The sequence below is a fragment of the Cibotium barometz genome, chromosome 39 (assembly GCF_041138505.1).
Source record: "Cibotium barometz isolate CiBa-2024 chromosome 39, ASM4113850v1, whole genome shotgun sequence".
In the NCBI taxonomy this organism is placed as follows: Eukaryota; Viridiplantae; Streptophyta; class Polypodiopsida; order Cyatheales; family Cibotiaceae; genus Cibotium; species Cibotium barometz.
In genome coordinates, this window is record NC_141084.1 from 24937523 (window position 1) to 24956100 (window position 18578).

The 18578-nt window shown below is 43.9% G+C and overlaps 1 protein-coding gene across 3 annotated transcripts in view; it reads right to left on the reverse strand.

The window, feature by feature from the left end:
* Positions 1-14874, reverse strand: part of LOC147615919 (uncharacterized) — a 65183-nt gene extending 50309 nt beyond the window's left edge. For all 3 annotated transcript variants that reach the window (XR_015262658.1, XR_015262657.1, XM_086778554.1), the window contains exons 1-2: positions 13457-14874; positions 11302-12877 (exon numbers count right to left, since the gene is read on the reverse strand). Coding sequence is in view for 1 of the 3 variants with exons in the window: in XM_086778554.1 (XP_086634680.1) it covers positions 11302-12877; positions 13457-14444 (2564 nt within the window). In the remaining 2 variants the exon portion in view is untranslated. The remainder of the gene's footprint in view (positions 1-11301; positions 12878-13456) is intronic.
* Between the last annotated feature and the right edge of the window lie 3704 nt (positions 14875-18578).

Consider the following 18578-nt stretch of genomic DNA (forward strand, 5'->3'; position numbering starts at 1 on the left):
GCTAAGTATTCAGTATATTCATATGGTACAAAAAGGATGTACAATCTTGCATCCCTTGGCTGCCTTCTTGAAAAGGTGTAAATCCTAATCTATTCCTAAATCTAGGACTCAATCCAATGCTGGACTAAATACCAAAAACGATGAGCATCTATGTTTTTTTTTTCTGATGGACTGGCCAACTGTTGGTCGGCAAGGTCCTTTGCTGCAGCCGACAAGTGTTCTCATTCATGCACAGGCCGACAGCCTCTTTTGTCCACCACCAGTTCTTCCCTGCCAATATCAACAACATCTACTCCAAAATCAGGTTCAAGTCTGGTTCTTTATCTGTTGCCCCTTCAGGGACTAGCCCTGGAGGCTAGGATCAGCCCTGCGCATCTCAGTGTTCTGGGGCTTCTACTATTTATCTAACATTTTATTGTATTTCTCCTATTTATTTGTCTTGTGACCAGTCAGCCAACCCTAGAGGCAGTCGGCCAGCTCACTGAGGCACTATATAAGGAGTTCCCCTTTATTCACTTCTTTATCCAATCCACTTGCACATATATATACCTAGATGAATCCAGGAACATGCCCAAATTCACCTTTTAGGAACGTGCATGTTATATACTCGTGGTAGTCAACCCACAAGACTATATAACTATCAACTCCATTATGCATAGTATGGACTAGATACTACGACATCCCCACTAACGTCATTAGTGCCCAATAGTGGGTGTAGAACTCTGTATCAAGATATGCTCACTTCTTTATCCAATCCACTTGCACATAGTTCAACATTCAGTTGCTGGCCATTGCCATTGTAAAGCTTTACTGCTGTTATAAAAGGTGATCTTACCCAACTCTCTCTATCTCCTTTGCACTCTCATATATATATATATATATACCTAGATGAATCCAAGATCATGCCCAAATTCACCTTTTAGGAACGTGCATGTTATATACTCATGGTAGTCAACCCACAAGACTATATAACTATCAACTCCATTATGCATGGTATGGACTAGATACTACGACATCCCCACTAACGTCATCAGTGCCTAATAGTGGGTGTAGAACTCTGTATCAAGATATGCTCTCACAAACACACACACACACACACACACACACACACACACACACACATAAGAGCATATATTCACACAAAGGCCTTCGTACTGAGTTTCTGTCAAACCTCCGGAGATGCAAGGCAGACTCAGCCATAATGAAGCCTAGCACTAAGGGAAGTAGCAAATAGAAAGAATTAGTATCGCAAATAAGTAGTTGATAGAGCAAATGCACCGCTAAAGATAGAAAGAATAAGCACTAGCTCCAATACCAATGTCACAAGCGGAAGCTCTAGGAGTCTTCTTTCAGCCCTAAACACCATCCTGGAACAACCTGATGCAAAACGCAAGCAAGAGAGAGAGAGAGAGAGAGAGAGAGAGAGAGCTGAGTATTCAGTATACTCATATGGTACAAAAAGGATGTACAATCTTGCATCCCTTGGCTGACTTCTTGAAAAGGTGTAAACCCTAATCTATTCCTAAATCTAGGACTCAACCCAATGCTGGACTGAATACCAAAAATGATGAGCATCTATGCCTTTTATAGGCCTTGGGATTTACTAATGAGTAGTCGACCAGGTCCTGGACAAACTCCAAATACTTTGCTGCAGCCAACAGGTGTCCTTCTAATTCATGCACTGGCTAACAGCCTCTTTTGTCCACCACCAGTTCTTCCTTGCCAATATCAGCAACATCTACTCCAAAATCAGGTTCAAGTTTGGTTCTTTATTTGTTGCCCCTTCAGGACTAGCCCTAGGATCAGCCCTGCCCATGTCTTCCACATGACATGACGCCTTTGGGCCCTAGTGAGAACCATTAGCAAGTTGGGGGAGCCGATACATTATGTAAATTGGAGAAGGTAGGTCACAAGTTGACGAGGCTACTATAGACCATCCTGTATGAGGAAGTTCAACTGGAACTGAGAGCACTGGGACTAGTTGTTGCCGATGAAGAGGGAGCAGAGGGGGTTTTCATTTCTATGTAAACCATAAATCCTGATTTGCACACCTAGAGTGTGTGGTACCCGTATGATGATGAATTGTGGGTTTCTTGAACATCAAAGTGCCACATTGTTTTGGCTGTTGTTTGTACTGTATTTTGTGTTGTTTTCTTTAATGATTTACCCACCAAATGTTAATGGAAAGAGCACACACCTAGTGAGCTATGAATGACATTGGTGCTTGTGCAAACCCATTACAAAAGAGTTCTGCACCCAAGGACCAGGCACATGTGCTACAAACAGAGAGAGCACGGACTGAATTGTCGTTGATTTGCATGTCATGGGCCACCACGGAGGAATCGTCTTTCTCAATGCTGATTTTTCTTTTTGTGTTTAACAGGTGGTGTGGGCTGGTCATTTGCATTCCAGGAGAAAAAAAAAACTTTATTTCTTTCTTTCTGTCTCTTCTTTCTCTTTGGGTTGGCCGTTTTTGCATATGTGAAAGGCTGATCGTTTTGCCTTTTGTGTACAGCTGGCCAATTGCAAGTTGTGTGTTTGCATACGTGAAGGACTGATCATTTTGCCTTTTGTGTTCAGCTGGCCGATTGCAAGTTGCAACATTGGTCGTAGACTCACCGATTTGCTGTTTGTTTTTTTTTTGTGGGCTGCCATGCAACTCTTTTGTGGAGGGCTTAATGTAATAGCCTTACATTATAAGGCTAAGGCTTAGTAGCCTTAATGTTTTTTAAAACATTACTCGTTTAAAAAACGAAGAGTCCTAGCCATCCCATACGGAAGGTGGCAACTCTACAAGGTGGCGATTCAGCCCAGAAGAGGAGATTTGCACACACTGATGCCTCTAAGGGCTGGAGAGGGAGCCAAATCAGGCATGTGTCAAGGCCACGAACCCTTGGTGAGGCTACAACTTGCCATCGTTTTTTTTTGTGTTATAGAAAATTGGGAAATTCATAAATCAAGCAAAATTGGGCAGTTTGAGCAAAATTGAAAGGGGCATTCTCTCTAGTTCTTCCATACAACACTTCCCAAGGCTGATTTTAGGGTTAGGGCTGGCTGATTTTTAACGCTAGGGTTTTTTTATTTTTAGGGTTAGGGTTTGGCTGTGGGCATCCTACAGGGTTGGAATTTGTGTGCTCTGATACGACCGTTAAAGTTTTTGCTTAATTAAACACGATTAAAATATCTTAATGCTTACATACTTGAATCAACATGAGGTAAAGAGCGGAAAGCTGTATTGTTTGCATTGAGACACTAAGGCCTTGTTGAATAGGGCTTGAATAGGTACAAATGAAGAGGCACATCCCTGACGAAAGGGTGTGACTCTTGAATGAATAGTTATGTCCTTTGGACGTAGTGATGCATCCTTTGACCAATAGATGTATCCCTTTGAAGAGACGTATCCTTTCGTGATGACCCGTGTGACAGGGTGTAACCTTTCACTGGTGTCCCTTCAATAATTGAAGGCTAATCAATAGTAATTAGAGAGATTAAGTCACAATCGGAACACCTAACCCTAACCCTAAGACCTATGGCCTTCATAAGGTATCAGAGCAAGACGACGCTACTGCCTACTGCAAACGAATTCAAATTGTTGAGAATTGTGCCAGTTGTTTGCTCCTATGGCCACCGCCCATCAACATGGAGAACTACCATCAGTCGGCTCTTCCACGTCACTACCCAGCCTCGCTTCTTGCGCCACCCCAATCGTTAGCCCTCAATTGCACCTACAGCCGCTCACAACAATACGCAAGCAGCCCAGTTTAGCAACATCATTAGCCTTGTCCAAGTGTACCAAGTAACAACCATCTCCTGGTTGCCTCTGTCTGCACAACAAAAGGTTTAAAAATTAAATTGGAGGTTTTTAGGGATTTGTGCAAATTAAGAGCAATTGAAGCCATCTTGTGCTTGCAAATTTGGGAGATTTATCAAAATCGTCCTCCACATCAAAAATTGAAGTACGTGCAGCAACAAAAATTAGGGCTTCTTAAAAAATCAGAGAAATTAGCCAAAATTGAAGCTCCTACATAGGCTCAATTTTGGGGCTTTCCTCAAAATCAGGTAAAATCAACAAATGGAAGCCCATAATATTGAGGGTTTTTGCCAAATTGGCCAAAATTGGAGTCCGCAACACATTGAAGACTCCGTAACGCCATAGAAGGGGCGATAGCATGGAAAAGACGCCGAGAAAGGCGACACTATTACCATTTGGCCACCCAATTGGTCCACCCGTGCTTTCTTATCATGTATGTACTTTGGACTGGTGTCCATGGCAGTTGTTTATGCCGGGGATTGATGCCACTCATGTGATACTGTAGACTTGGCTTTCCGTTGGGACTTGTGCCTCCGTGTACATGCCCGGAAATGCTTGGTGGATTGGTGTTCCATTGGGTCTGGTACCTCGTGTACTTGCCTGGAGCACGTCTATGTTGATATAGTCTCATGAACGGGGATTGTCCATACCAATGCTGCATTGCATAGCATCTTTATGTGCTTGCTTGCAATTGAAACAGCATGCAATTGAAATTGCATGCTGTTTTCATGCTTGCTTGACCAATGTGTAGTTTCGGGTAAGCCCGTGAACCGTGCGTGTGAAATTGTCTGCTAACATGGTTGTCTGGCATGTGAACAGGTGGTAAGTATTACCCAATCTAGGCTCAAATAGCCCTTAGGACTTAGCCAATATTTATAAGTGAGTGCGTTCCCACTTCATTAAAGTTTGGGCGTCCAAAAGTCACTTATAAATTATGACCGCTTCCAAGTTCACACTCACTAAAGTCCCAAAGGGGACAAGACTCAATGTCCAGGACCTGATCCTCCCCTTTTACTCATAAATGGGCATCTCCCCATGTCCCTTCACCTGATTGGATCCCAATTCACTTACTTATTAAGAGAAAATTCGTGTTTTCTCTTCATGAAGATTTTTGGAGACTGAAAACTCTGTTTTTCCACCATTTCTCTCCATTTCCAAGCTCTCCATAGCCATACCGAACTTGCTAGGGTGTTTTCCAAGCTTCCAAGAGTGTTTCCAAGTGCTAATCACTCTCCTACTCACTCCCAATGACTGAAATTCAGCAAAACAGCTCTCATTTTTTCTATAATTTTTGGTCTTTTTGCTGAAAACCCTAATTTCAGCTCTCCTTTCTCAAGTTGAACCATAGGGGAAGCTTTCCCAAGGTTCCCTTCATCCTCTTGAAGACTTTTGTCGCGAAGAAAGGCGACAAATCAAAGATCTCAACACTCCAAGGACTTCCATCGCGAAGACTTCCGCTATCATCGACTCTACTTGCTATTGGTAAGCTTTTATGCTTAAATTTGGGAGCAACAGGAGAGAGGAACCGGATTACAAGATCACATACCCTGTGTAGTATTCTCTTGTCCTACGTGCTCTCTTGCAGATTGGTACTACCATGTGTTGGTGAAACAATAGAGAGCAGATGGTAGGGAACATGGGCACTTGAGAGGGTAGTGTGGGTTGCAAGTCTACATCGACAACCACTTGTTTGCAATACTGTATTCATATGCATTGGTATGGAAATCTGGTCAGAAATGCCCATGACACTATGTACTTGATTCTCCCAAGATCAATATACTTTATTTGAGGGAGGGGTCGGCCGTTCCAGCTCATTGTGTGTCTCTTATCAATTCAGCAATTACTTCTTGTATTTTGAGCAAGTGTCCATCAAATCTTAGTGTATTTAAGTGTATTGATTAGCATTGTGTTCAACCAAGTTACAGACAACGCCGGCATTTGAGGGGGGATTTCAACCTGTTTCCCCGAAATTTATAATTTCTGTTTTCTGTGTGTAGAGTCAAGGGCTCTCTGCCCGAGATGCCCCCCTAAAATCTCAAAAATAATCTTTTGTGTATGTTACATCTTCCCGCCTAAATGTTTGTCCTGCCTTGTGTTATAAAAGGCTCTGTATTTTTTCCAGTTTATCCCAAGTAGAAGCCAAGGGGTGACTTAGTGCTGGCCTCGCCTCGATCTTACCCTAATAGGAGAGACTACCATGGCATGGGATGTAGCGCGCGGAAGCTCTGGGTAGTCTTCTTTCAGCCCTAAACACTCTTGAAAACCTTCTGATGCAAAAACGCACCATCTGATGCAAAAACGCAGGTAGAGAGAGAGTAGAGAGAGAGAGTGAGAAGTGCTGGAATTTCAGTATATACTATGGTACAAAAAGGTACATATCTTTGTAGCCCTTGGCTGCCCTCTTGAAAAGGTGATAACACACCAAAACTGCCCTAGACTAGGACTCCTAATGACTCATACCCCTAGTGGGTTGAATGAATAAACCATAGAGCAAGAGGGGCTATAAATAGCCCCTTGGACTACATGGGGAACTGGCCGACTGCTGGTCAGCCAGTTCATAATTCATTAAATTTCATTTAATGCAGCCGACTGGATCTCTTCTATTTTCCTTGATGCGCCTGCTGCCCACTCTGCTGACATCAGCCGACAGCTACTCTGGCAACCAGCATCCTCTTTCTTGCAGCCGACAGCCCCTCTGATCCATGCTTTGCTCCAAGTCCTGCTCCATGTCCATCTTCTACTGGTTCATGGTCTTTATCTGTTTGCCTCTTCTGGATCTAGCCCTAGAAATGTCCATGGCATCTGTCATGCACATGACATCCCCCTCTGCTAAACTTGATGACGGGAATCCAACCTGCTCTTGGATGACTGTCATCATCCAATCCTTTTCCTGAAGTCCCTCTGTCATCCATCCATCCCTGGCAAACCTTTTTCTCTGAAAATCCGGTCTGTTCTCCAAACCACTCTGTCTCTGATGACGATCTATGCATCTGGTTTCTCTAGTCCACCATCCATTCCTGCCCTGACTCTGAACACCGTCTTGGTCTTCGTTCCTGGAACTGAGTCTGGCACTCTCACATCACCCTTGGAGGATCAACCTCCCTTGGGACCGTAACCTGTGAACCTCATCTGTGGAACACCACCAACCAACCTCCTGGGAGTTCTTCCCGCTTCTGTGCTCCTCGCCTTGGGCTTCGAATCCGTGTACTTTCCTGTACCTTGGACCTGTACACCATCATCTGGGACTGAATCAGTGTTTAGCTTTGCTGAGCCTGATGCTCTGATACCAATGTAACGCGCGGAAGCTCTGGGTAGTCTTCTTTCAGCCCTAAACACTCTTGAAAACCTTCTGATGCAAAAACGCACCATCTGATGCAAAAACGCAGGTAGAGAGAGAGTAGAGAGAGAGAGTGAGAAGTGCTGGAATTTCAGTATATACTATGGTACAAAAAGGTACATATCTTTGCAGCCCTTGGCTGCCCTCTTGAAAAGGTGATAACACACCAAAACTGCCCTAGACTAGGACTCCTAATGACTCATACCCCTAGTGGGTTGAATGAATAAACCATAGAGCAAGAGGGGCTATTTATAGCCCCTTGGACTACATGGGGAACTGGCCGACTGCTGGTCGGCCAGTTCATAATTCATTAAATTTCATTTAATGCAGCCGACTGGATCTCTTCTATTTTCCTTGATGCGCCTGCTGCTGCCCACTCTGCTGACATCAGCCGACAACTACTCTGGCAACCAGCATCCTCTTTCTTGCAGCCGACAGCCCCTCTGATCCATGCTTTGCTCCAAGTCCTGCTCCATGTCCATCTTCTACTAGTTCATGGTCTTTATCTGTTTGCCTCTTCTGGATCTAGCCCTAGAAATGTCCATGGCATCTGTGATGCACATGACATGGGAGGTGCAGATGGTGAGTCTAGCTATGAGGCAAGGCGGATGGAGTCGGTGGTAGCATCTTCTTTGCATTGGGATCTCACCACCTTCGCTCCGAAGGGGGGTTTGTTGAGTATTTCGGAGCCCGTATGTGTGTCCATCTTTCATATGTACTCGTGTTTGTGTACCCACTTGTGTTTGTGTGTGAACTGCCCCCAAAAGGGCTATGTATATGTGTGTGAGACCTTGTTCATATGTATGTGTGTGTGTGAACACCTGCCTAGGTGTGAACACACCCTTATATATGGATAAGATAAGTGTGTGCCATGCATGTGGCATTAGTCTATTGCAATGTGTAATTTGATTGAGTCAAAAGATAAGGTTTACAACCTACAAAAGCATATACTTGGTGAACATTGTACAACAATCTTTCATATCAGTAATCAACCATCATCGAGTTATGCAACTCTCTCTCCTGAGCACTGTTCTCTCTCTCTCTCTCAGGGCCGGTTCGACGACAAGCCATCTTCACACTAGCAGGAGGACAGGTAGAGGTGGTAGACTCATATGTGTACCTGGGGATTACATTTACGACTCCGCCAGGAAGATTTACTATGGCACACGCAACCAAGGATAGACTCACACGAGGGTATGCAACTCTGGCCATGCTAGAGAGACAGTGTCACCAGGCACACTTCCAGGAGCCCCGCACGAAGGGGTGGTTGTTTGACACACTAGTCACCCCTGCTTTGATGTATGCTGCAGCAGTATGGGCACCTGGGCTTGCCACCTCCACATGGTCTCAGATAGAGAGGCCTCAGATTCTCATGCTCTCACGGATGATCCACAGCAAACCCTCCATCCCACATGACATTGTCCGGACGGAGTTTGCTGCACCTCCTATGCTAGTAGAGGCCCTCTTCCAGACGATCTACTTCAGAGAGAGGATCAGAGATATGCCATCAGATCGACTCTCACATAGAGCTTTTGAGGCGTCCAGGCAGCTTGCAGAGAGTGGAGATAGGAGATCATGGTATTCACAGATGATACAGTGGCTCACTCAGCATGGTCTTGACATAGATCACCTGCCACCTTTCCAGTATGATATACATGCACCACACATCCAGCTCTCTCACAGTGAGAGAAACAGAGTCCTTCGGCAAGATTTATGGCAGCGATACACTCAAGAGACTTGGATTACACCCAATCAGCCTCTACCGCCGAAGATGCTACACTACAAAGATCAGTTTATGCGTATCTCAGCGGATGGATTCATACAGAGACTTGGATACATGGATGTGTACATGCCTCACAGTGCCCGAGTGGTGATTGGCCAACTCAGAGTGTCATCACACCAGCTTGAGATTGAGGCAGGTACGGCAGCACAGATCCCCAGAGCAGAGAGGATATGCAGACTATGCCAGGAGGAGGTTGAGAGTGAGGAACATTATGTATGCAGATGCAGAGCATATAGTGTCATTAGAGAGAGATACACCACCATCTTCAGTGGACATCCCTCACTCCACCAGATCATGGAGTCCGCAGACCAGTGCAATTTTGGCCAGTTCTTGCTAGAGACACAATGCCACAGAGAGACACTACTACGGACTCATACCATAGGGAGAGGTGGGCGACAGCTCGAGCTCACTAATTTCTTCCAGAGATCTATCCCAGTGCCTATCCTAACACCGGAGGGGATTACACTTCAGCGCGCTGCAGACCTCCAAGCCAGACGGAGACCGAGAGCACCAGGCTACCAGACTCCCAGACTACATCAGAGGGAGATCACAGAGATACGGGCTCGACATCAGCACCATATCTAGGAGCGGCTAGCTCACTTCTCTCTCTCTCTCTCTCTCTCTCTCTCTCTCTCTCTCTCTCCCCCCATACTTTACACTCTCCCAAGAGGAGAGGAATAGAGTTCTGAGATAGGATTTGATCCAGATGCACACCAGGGAGACTTGGTCAGGTCCCCTTCCTACCAAGATGCAATACTACAGAGATCATTTCCTTAGATTCACAAAGGATGGATTTGTTAGATAACTTAGATGCCCAGGCTATATGGATGTACACATATCTCACGCTATGAGGGTGACTATTGGTCAAATTAGAGTTTCCTCACACTCTAGAGATTGAGGCAGGGAGAGCAACACGGACCCCTAGAAAGGACAGAGTATGCAGATTATGCCACAGAGAGGTAGAGGCAGAGGAGCATTACATATGCAGATGCCCTATATATTATGAGATCAGAGGAAGACACCATTGCTTGTTCAGAGAGGGTTTTGGCCCACTTAGCCGGGTGATGGAGTATCCTGATCAGAGATGCTTAGGCCTTTTCCTCCTCCTTGAGCTACACCAACATAGAGAGAGGCTTCTAAAAGTGCAAAGCCACAGATCACCAGCTTCTTCAAGCCTATCAGGGAGCCACATCCCTCTCCCTCCCCCCATATCATCTACCCCCAACAAGGGCTCACACTACAGAGAGCCTCGGAGATCAGAGCTGCCAGGAAACCACCACTACTCCATCAGGCCCATTCTGCCCAGATCCAGGCACAATACCGCAGAGCTATGGAGGAGAGAGTCCAGAGGCTACACCAGGGCACATCAGATGTGAGAGTCCTCCTCGCCCCATGCCCCATGTATGATGTACTACACCCCACCATATCCACTGGGTGGAATAAGTAGTATACCACCTATCATGATTGTACATGTATAGCATGCTAGACAATGACTACATAGTGAGCTGCATATGACTAGGATTAGCTTTTCATTTCAGTTTTTCTTTCCATGATACTCAGGACATGGACTTGTTGTATACAGATTTGTCTCATAGGCCAATCTGGCCTTCCGTAGACATTAATATATCTTTTCTTTTCATTATTTTTCTTTTCCACAGCATAATCAGCTGTGTGAAGTTGAGAGGATTTCTAGGAGACTGACATTGATGGGCTCCTGCTGTATAACATCACCAGCTGAATGGAAAAGTTGATGTTACGACCCTGTGTTTTCCTCTGAACAGTAAGCAAGTGGGCACAGGCACGGGCACGGGATGGTAAGTGTGAACGGCATCAACTTGGAATCGAGAAGAAACTCATGTGTGGCCAGCCCAAGTGTGAAAGGGACAAAAGGATTTTAAAGTTTATAAGGTTTTAAAACCTTTGATGATAAAATAATAATTTTTATTTGGAGGATGTGCTTTTGCTATTGCTTTTAGTTTTTGGAGAAAAGCAGGTTGAGGCACCTCCTTATAAAGAGGGGTGGCAGAATTCGAAGAGGCGCCTGATTGCTTCTCCTTGGACAGCTGGTCACCAGAGGACATGGCATTGTATAGGGTTTCTTTGAAACCCAGCACTGCCTGTTTCCCTCTCAACCCTTGCTCGACTTTATCACTTACTTGCTGCTTCTAATATCTGCACCAGCAGCCTATCTAGTGCCACCTATCTCCAAGCCACATGCTCACAAGGATCATGTACAGAAAAGCATATGAGTTCCTCTTAAACAAAGAGATCTGAACAGAAAACTTAATTTTAAAAAAGTGTGATGAATGTAAGTCACTTAAAAGGGAAACTTGACATTGATGATAACCTAGTAGATGATGAAGCCGTTACCTTTCATGACTCTTTTCTGTAATAGCTGAGTCTACTGTACCAAAATCCCTGGTCCTCTTAAGCCGACGTTCAGGTTTGTGTGCAACCATTGCTCCAGAGCTGGCAACCACAGAGAAGGCCCTCTCTTGATCCTCTGTGTCATCCCTTGAGGCTTTAGTGACCCTTCGATCCCCTTCTTGTACGGTATGTTTCTCAACTACCTTCCTGTCTCCTCTAGCCTCTCGGTCACGGGCTTTTTTGACCCGCACCTGATCAGCCGAATCCTTGCTTTGAATGCCAGGCTCATCCTGGCTCAAATAGAAGTCTCTGTCCATGTCAAAATGCCCACTACCCTTTGCCCACCACCCATCGCCCTGTTTGTTATCCTCTTTCCTACCATCCAATCTCTCACTGGATTTTCCATGCACATCTGCTTGCTTGACCTCCTTGTCACCTAATCTGTTTACATCAGCAGGCCTTTCAGCGCCACCCTTTTCCCTCTCAGTCTTCTCTCTCAAGTCTATTAGCCTGTCCATGGCAACCTTCTCACCTTTGCTTCTCTGCCTATGATCAACTCTTTGGCTTTCATCACCATCTTTACAATCGTGTAGCTTCTCTTCCTTAGTTATGGCTTCTCTTTGTCTGCTCTCCCCCTCCCTGTCATCCCTGCACCTACTGCCAGCCTTTACTCTTTCATCTACATCCCTCCCATCTTGCTGTTTATTAGTCTTTTGTCTCTTACCTTGAACCTTATCAGTCCTGCTTGTATCCTCCTGCTCCCCTTCACCCTTTTTCTTGCCATGGCTCCCCTTCTCATCCTTTAAATCCTCCCTATTTGAATTATTAGCTCTCTCTTCTCTCACCTTTCCTTCCTTGATTGTTTCAAGCCTTTCCTCTTTGTCTCTATCCCTTGGCCTATCAACCTTGTCCCAGGGTCTTACTTGCTTCTCTTTCTCATCTTGAAACCTCACACTCCAACTGTTCTCTTCCTTGTGGCGTTCAAAATGATCCTCTCTGAGCTTTTGCTCCTTATGTCTGTAGTCTTGAACTTTCTCATCTTTGAGCTTTTCTTCTTTGTCTTTATCAAACCTGTGCCTACCATCCCTAAAACTGTCCTTCTGTTTGGCATCCCTGTCCTCTTTCTGTCTATTATCCTTTTCTTTCTCTACCTTATGTCTATCTCCTCTTAGTCTCCCATCTATGCTTTTCTCATCCTTGTCAACCTTACGATTCTCTTTGTGTTCCTTAACATCCCTGCCCAGCAACTGATGATTCCTCTCAGTCTTCTGCTTCTCTTCTTTGAGCTTGCTTTCCATGTACCGGTTCTCCTTGTGCTTGTCATCTTTCTGTCTGCTGTCAATCCCCTTACTCGCATCCTCCTTGGGCTTCTCCTCTTGATTCTTCTCCTCCCTGTGCCTACTCTCCTCTTTATACCGCTCTTCTTTCTGATGATGGTGCCGTCTGATACCCTTCTCTTTCTCATCCTCCCTCCACTTCTCTCTCTCCCCAGATTCTTCTCTTCTGCGCCTGATCCTATTTTCAAGTTCTCTCTCGAGCTCCAGGTTCCGATTGTCTTCTTGAAGTGCCCAATCAGTACCTAAAAGGTAGAGTAAGATTAATCCATAAAACATCCGTTCACAAATACTTCAAAATTGTAATTAATCCAGGAAGCTAAGCAGGAGGAAAAAGATGAGACAAAATAAGAGAAATCTTTTTCTTTCCCTCAGGCTACGATGTACTTTTCCCCTTCCTGCCTGCACAAGCACCCTTCTCGGACCCTTGGTGCTCTGTTGCTGCTTGCTGCTTGCTGCTTTGCTGCTTCCCTCCCTTCTAATGTTTATACCATCATCAGTTTGCTGATCTCTTGCCCTAACCAACAGTTGCTACCCAGGTTGAGCTGCCTCAAGCAGCTACCTAGCCCCTGGTCCCCTCTTAGCTGCCAGATCCAGCTGCCTGCTGCATGACACAGCTTTGCAGCTTCTCTTCTAAGCACAAGCAAATGCGCACAGCACTCGACTTCAAGCTACAAGATTTCTATAAATAGTGATACCTTTTCTGACATTTGCCAAAACTATCCTCAGACTAGGGGTAGTGTTACTCCTTGACAAAAAGTCTCTGATGGCATTTTATGCACATACAGAAACCATACTGGCAGCATGTACAATGGAGAACTTACCTTTCCCAGCAGCATTCTGAAGCTTCTCCAGAACTTCAGCATCATCTCTGCTTACAATTTGCAGAAAATCTTCAGATCTTCGAGACATCTGCGATCCTTCATATTTTTTGGGCCTGGAAACGTGTAGCTTGGGACTTGAACTCAAGTCCAAATCATTTGCCTTTCCTTGCTTCCATTCTGGCTGGACTTTGAATGTGGTATGAGATAGCTGGGTTGCTGCACCACTCTCTGGGCCTTTCTCCAATGCACTAGAACCCAGTTTTGATCCCTTCGCAGCATTCATATCTATACTGGGTGTAGATTTATCGGTCTCATTATGCTCCACCAGCTCTGAAAGACCTTTCTGGTGGGTGGCATTCTGTTTGGTATGCACGTTTGAGTTACTTAAGGATGCTTCCACCTGCTGCCCAAGGGCATCAATCACAGTGCTTGATCTGTTTCCTTCAGGGTGACTTTTCCACTTACTCGTCTTCATGTTCCCGTCACATTTAAAATCCTTGCTTCCGGTGCCATTTGCTAGCACCTCTGCTTTGTGGTTGGAGTTTTTGAGCTCATAAGCCGCCACCTCCAATTCTCCTCTGCCGGCGTAGAAGTAAGCTGGGGTTTCATCGACCTGCAAATCACCACCGTCCCAACGGTCCAGGGAAGTGGCAGTGGCAGAATTCGCTGCACCAGTGTCTGTGGCGATTCTGGCTGTGGCCCCCTTCTTACGTTTGACTGGTGGTGGGAGCTGGACTCGCAATGCCTTCAAGGGTGCTTCTTTCTTGTTGATGCCCCGGGGCAGGGACTCTACGGATTCTGCATCCTGCTTAAGCACGGGCGGCCCTTCCACATGGGGCGGCAAAGGCTCCATGGCCCATGGCGATGGAGTAGGCCCATGGCTCAAATTGGAGTCCTCATCGTAGTCGGAGTGCTCTTCGAGCTTCTGTTTCTGATGCTGTTTATGCGAGCGATGGCGAGAGCCGCGGGCCTTGCGGCCGGACGGCATAGTTGCCCTCCTTTCCCCGCTATCTCCCTTCAATCTGCTTGCATTTATGCGGCACCCAAATGCAAAAAATTGCTGCAACAGAATGCTTCAACAGAAGAGAACAAACCCTAGAACAGATCGTGGAAAGCAGAAGCTCGAGAGCTAAGGCGGAGGAACCTTGATTCCCTCTTTTCGACCGTCCGATTGCAGGATGCGATGCTTACATTTAAGGAAGACGGGGAGATAGGGGCGAAGCAAAGAGAATTGCAGACCCGGGGGGGGGGGGGGGGGGGCAATGGCTATGGCTATGGCTATGGCATCACAGGAAGGAGAGAAAAAAAAAAACAGGAACTCTGGCTATGGCGAAAGGCAGAAGCAAAAAGCGAAGACGAGAGAATCGACGACACAGCTATGTAGGCCTTGTTTCCTACGTCTAATATGCCCTCTTACCTATCCCAAAAAAAAATACTTCATTGTTTTTTGCACTTGATCCTCCATGTAATGATCTCTCGAGTGAAGTGCCATTTAGGTGCAATTGAGGTTGTTGGCTGAGCCTAGAGCATGCCAATGGAGCCATAGTAGATGTCGGAGCTCGTCATAACGTTCACTCCTCATAACATTCACACAAGCATGCCGGTTGCAGCATTACTGGAAAGCTAAGTGGCACGAATTCGGGCCCTTCGTGGACGAGGGGGGTTTCCCTTCTAGCTTGCAAACGACGATGCGCTCCACCCTCGATGCTTGAACATGCTTTTACAAACTCACCACTCCCATGCCCAAAAAAAAAACAATGGACGGTGGGCGGAGAGTGTCAAAGCACTGGTAGGGAAATTTCTTCATCCACACTACCACTCCCCACCCATGGCATGGGAGTCAGTAAAGATCCTTAGTGTAATTGAGAAATCCCAATCAAAATATATACTTGTGTATCTTGGGTGAAATTGAGAAATCACAATTGAAATCTTCACTTGTCTTTGTTTTACAAGGATAACATTTTACAAATTTAGTTACAATATGTGAAACTTAGGTGTTGAAAACACTACTTGAAATGAAAAGAAGAGAATACGAATGATGTAAATGAGTGGTCAAAAAGTGTCAAAATGATCACATGCATTCAATATGGTTTCATTTTTTGAAAACCTTTTCCTGCAAGCTTTTTGGGTAATTTTGTAAATTTTGTGAGCTTTTTATGCACCATGTAGAACCTAATTCTTTCTCTCATGAAGTAACACCCATTATCTTTCTTTCACAATGAAACATCCATTATGCATTTTTTTCATTAATGTTACTTAGAAAACATGTAATCTTCTTGTCGATAACATATTGTTTACTACACAACACAAATTTAATTAATATACTTAAAAATTAAGTGTCCAATTTCAAGATTTAGGCAATATATTTTGATCACTCATCGCATTACAGTCATTTTGACTACAAACATGACCATATTTCAATAATTAACATAAAAGGTGTGGCCATTAAAGGTGCACTAGCGCAAATCATAAACAGGCTCCAAACAACGTAATTCAAATGGCCATAGTGTAGATTATAAAGAGGCTCCAAAAACATCACACTTCAAATGGCCACCATAACATTCACATTATTAATTAGAATATGGTCATGTTTCTAGTTAAAATGAGCACATGCATTCAATAGTCTTATTTTCTTAATAAATGTAAGATGTGATTGTGCGTACATCAATAGATCTTGTAAGAGAAAAAGATGCAACTCTAGGCATGGTTTAATTCATTGATGATCATAAAAGTGCAAGCATCTTAACCTTTGTTATGTTATTATCAAGAATAGGAGTAAATGGCAAGTTTATGTAAGTTCATTAATATTCAACAAAAAGAGGTGCAAAACTTGTAAAACTATGTAATGGATAGAGACCTATATTCTAGATTTGGATAAATTAATGTTGAATAAGAGAAAATAACAAGCTTCTTGTTACATTAATAAAAAGGCTATCAATCCATCCTTCTATGAGTGGGATAAATTCAGCTATAAAAATAAATGTATTTTTGGGAGTAACACACATTATCAAGGTAGGTCAAGAGGATAAAGAATTCAATGAATTGGCTCTAGTAAAAAGCGTTGGTTCCTTTTAGCCAGTAGAAAAACGTCACAAAAATACATGATTTACAAGTTTAACTTATTATGAAAAGATGGGGTTAGCTATCAAAGCATGTACAGTTATTTAGTTTTAGTGATTACAATAACTTATTTATTAGGTACTATACACACAAATAGAGGAAGATCACTTGTGACATGTGATTAATGAGAACACTTATTAATTAAAAAATCATTTGCTTGATACGGTAGTCGATCTACTTTGTACAATTCTACTCAACATCTTTTTATCATTTGTTAAGTATTGTGAGACCCCTACCCCTCTATTTGTGGTACACAATAAGGGTAGAGCAAATTAATCGAGGCCTCACAATGTCCTAACACTTGGCTATATTCTATCAGCTCCTCTTAGCCTAACAAGAGTAATCCTTATGCAGGAAAGGTGAATGATTCCTCTAGGTATTTTCCCTTCATAAGCGGCTCTTCGAGGCTCAACAAGGTGCCTTAAGTAAGAAAATGCTTATGGGCCATCTATAATAATGGGGACAAAGCCATGGGCTTCAGCGGGGGCTGCCCAAGCATGGGGGACATTAATGCGTAGTAGTGTGTAGAGGTAGGAGGTATAGATGCCAACTATGCACACTAACCAAGAATATAAGTGGTAGTGTGTAAAGGTAGGAGGTGTAAATGCCAAAACTAGCCATCTATAATAATGGGACCAAGGCCATGGGCTTAGGGGGCTACTCAAGTTTGCTTCTTGTAGATGATCTAGCATAGACGATTCGACTTGATTGTTTGCTTATAGATGATTAGATGATCTAACATAGACGATTCAACTTGACTCTTCGATCGTAGACTCAGCAAGATGATCTGTTAACCCATTTTATGGTTAACAAGGTTGTCTCACCCAAAATGTACCTAATTGTATTCCAAAGCATGAGTAATCTACATCAAATGTCAAGGATAAATACACCAAACTCATGTATAAACAAGCCATGAAGCAATGGTATCCAAATCTCAAACTTGGATGGGTGCCCATAAAGATTCAATGGATAATTAATGGCATTTCCTGCTCCAAGATCGTGTGGTAAAGAGCTAGGATGTTCTCCCTAGTGTTGTAATGCATCAATGTATTATGAAATGAAGCAATATACAAGCAATAGGCCAAATAGAAGCTTTGGGTGCTTGTTCGACCACCACAATTTAAGTGTGTGTAAACACTTATGGCCATGTATGTAAGGTAATTTCTCTCATAATGCAAGTAAACTTTCCCATTGCACAATTGAGCTTTCAAGTAAACTTTCCCATTGCACAATTGAGCTTTCCCTCTTGCTAAACCTATCTCTAATCTTATCTCTAATGCATGCTAGTGAGTGTGTGTGAGTGATTTGAGGTTAAACAAGGGAGTAGTGCCCATAGTGCAATGCGACGATGTGATAATGCTCGCGGGAGAAGGCCAATGGTAAGTTACCCATGGCAATGTTGAGCTTAAAGACCTCAAGGGTTGCAAGCTCAACCCCACAGAAAGATCTCCACTACGACATGCTCAGGTGAGTGGTTCCCCTTGAAACTATCTCTTAGCCTTGACATTTGTGGCGCCACTGGTGGGGAGCAATCCCTTGGCTTTATCATTTGTTTTTCTATATAGATGGTTTACCCATTGCTCATACTCTTTAATAGTGCAGTGCCACAAACGAGAGCGAGATTTGTTTGGATGGTGTGGTTTTTGCTCTCTTTTATGTGTTATTATAGATCCTATATGCTTAATTCTTGCATGATAACTAGGTTTTTTGTTGCAAAAGCTGATTATATTAGCATGTTAGCATTCATACTAGGTAGCTTAATCAACAAAAAAATTCATTAAAAAATAAAATAAACTCCAAGGGATCCTCTTCATTAATAGCTCCCCAATTGCCAACTCCACAACCCTTAACATAACAACCAAGGTTATCACACTGCCACAACGAATAAAGGAAAAGCTATCATCGTGACCTCGTCAACAACAACCCCTCTTGTTAAAATCCCTAAGTCTATAATACCAAAAGAGATCGAATTCACAACTGGATCTGGTAAAATTCAAGACAT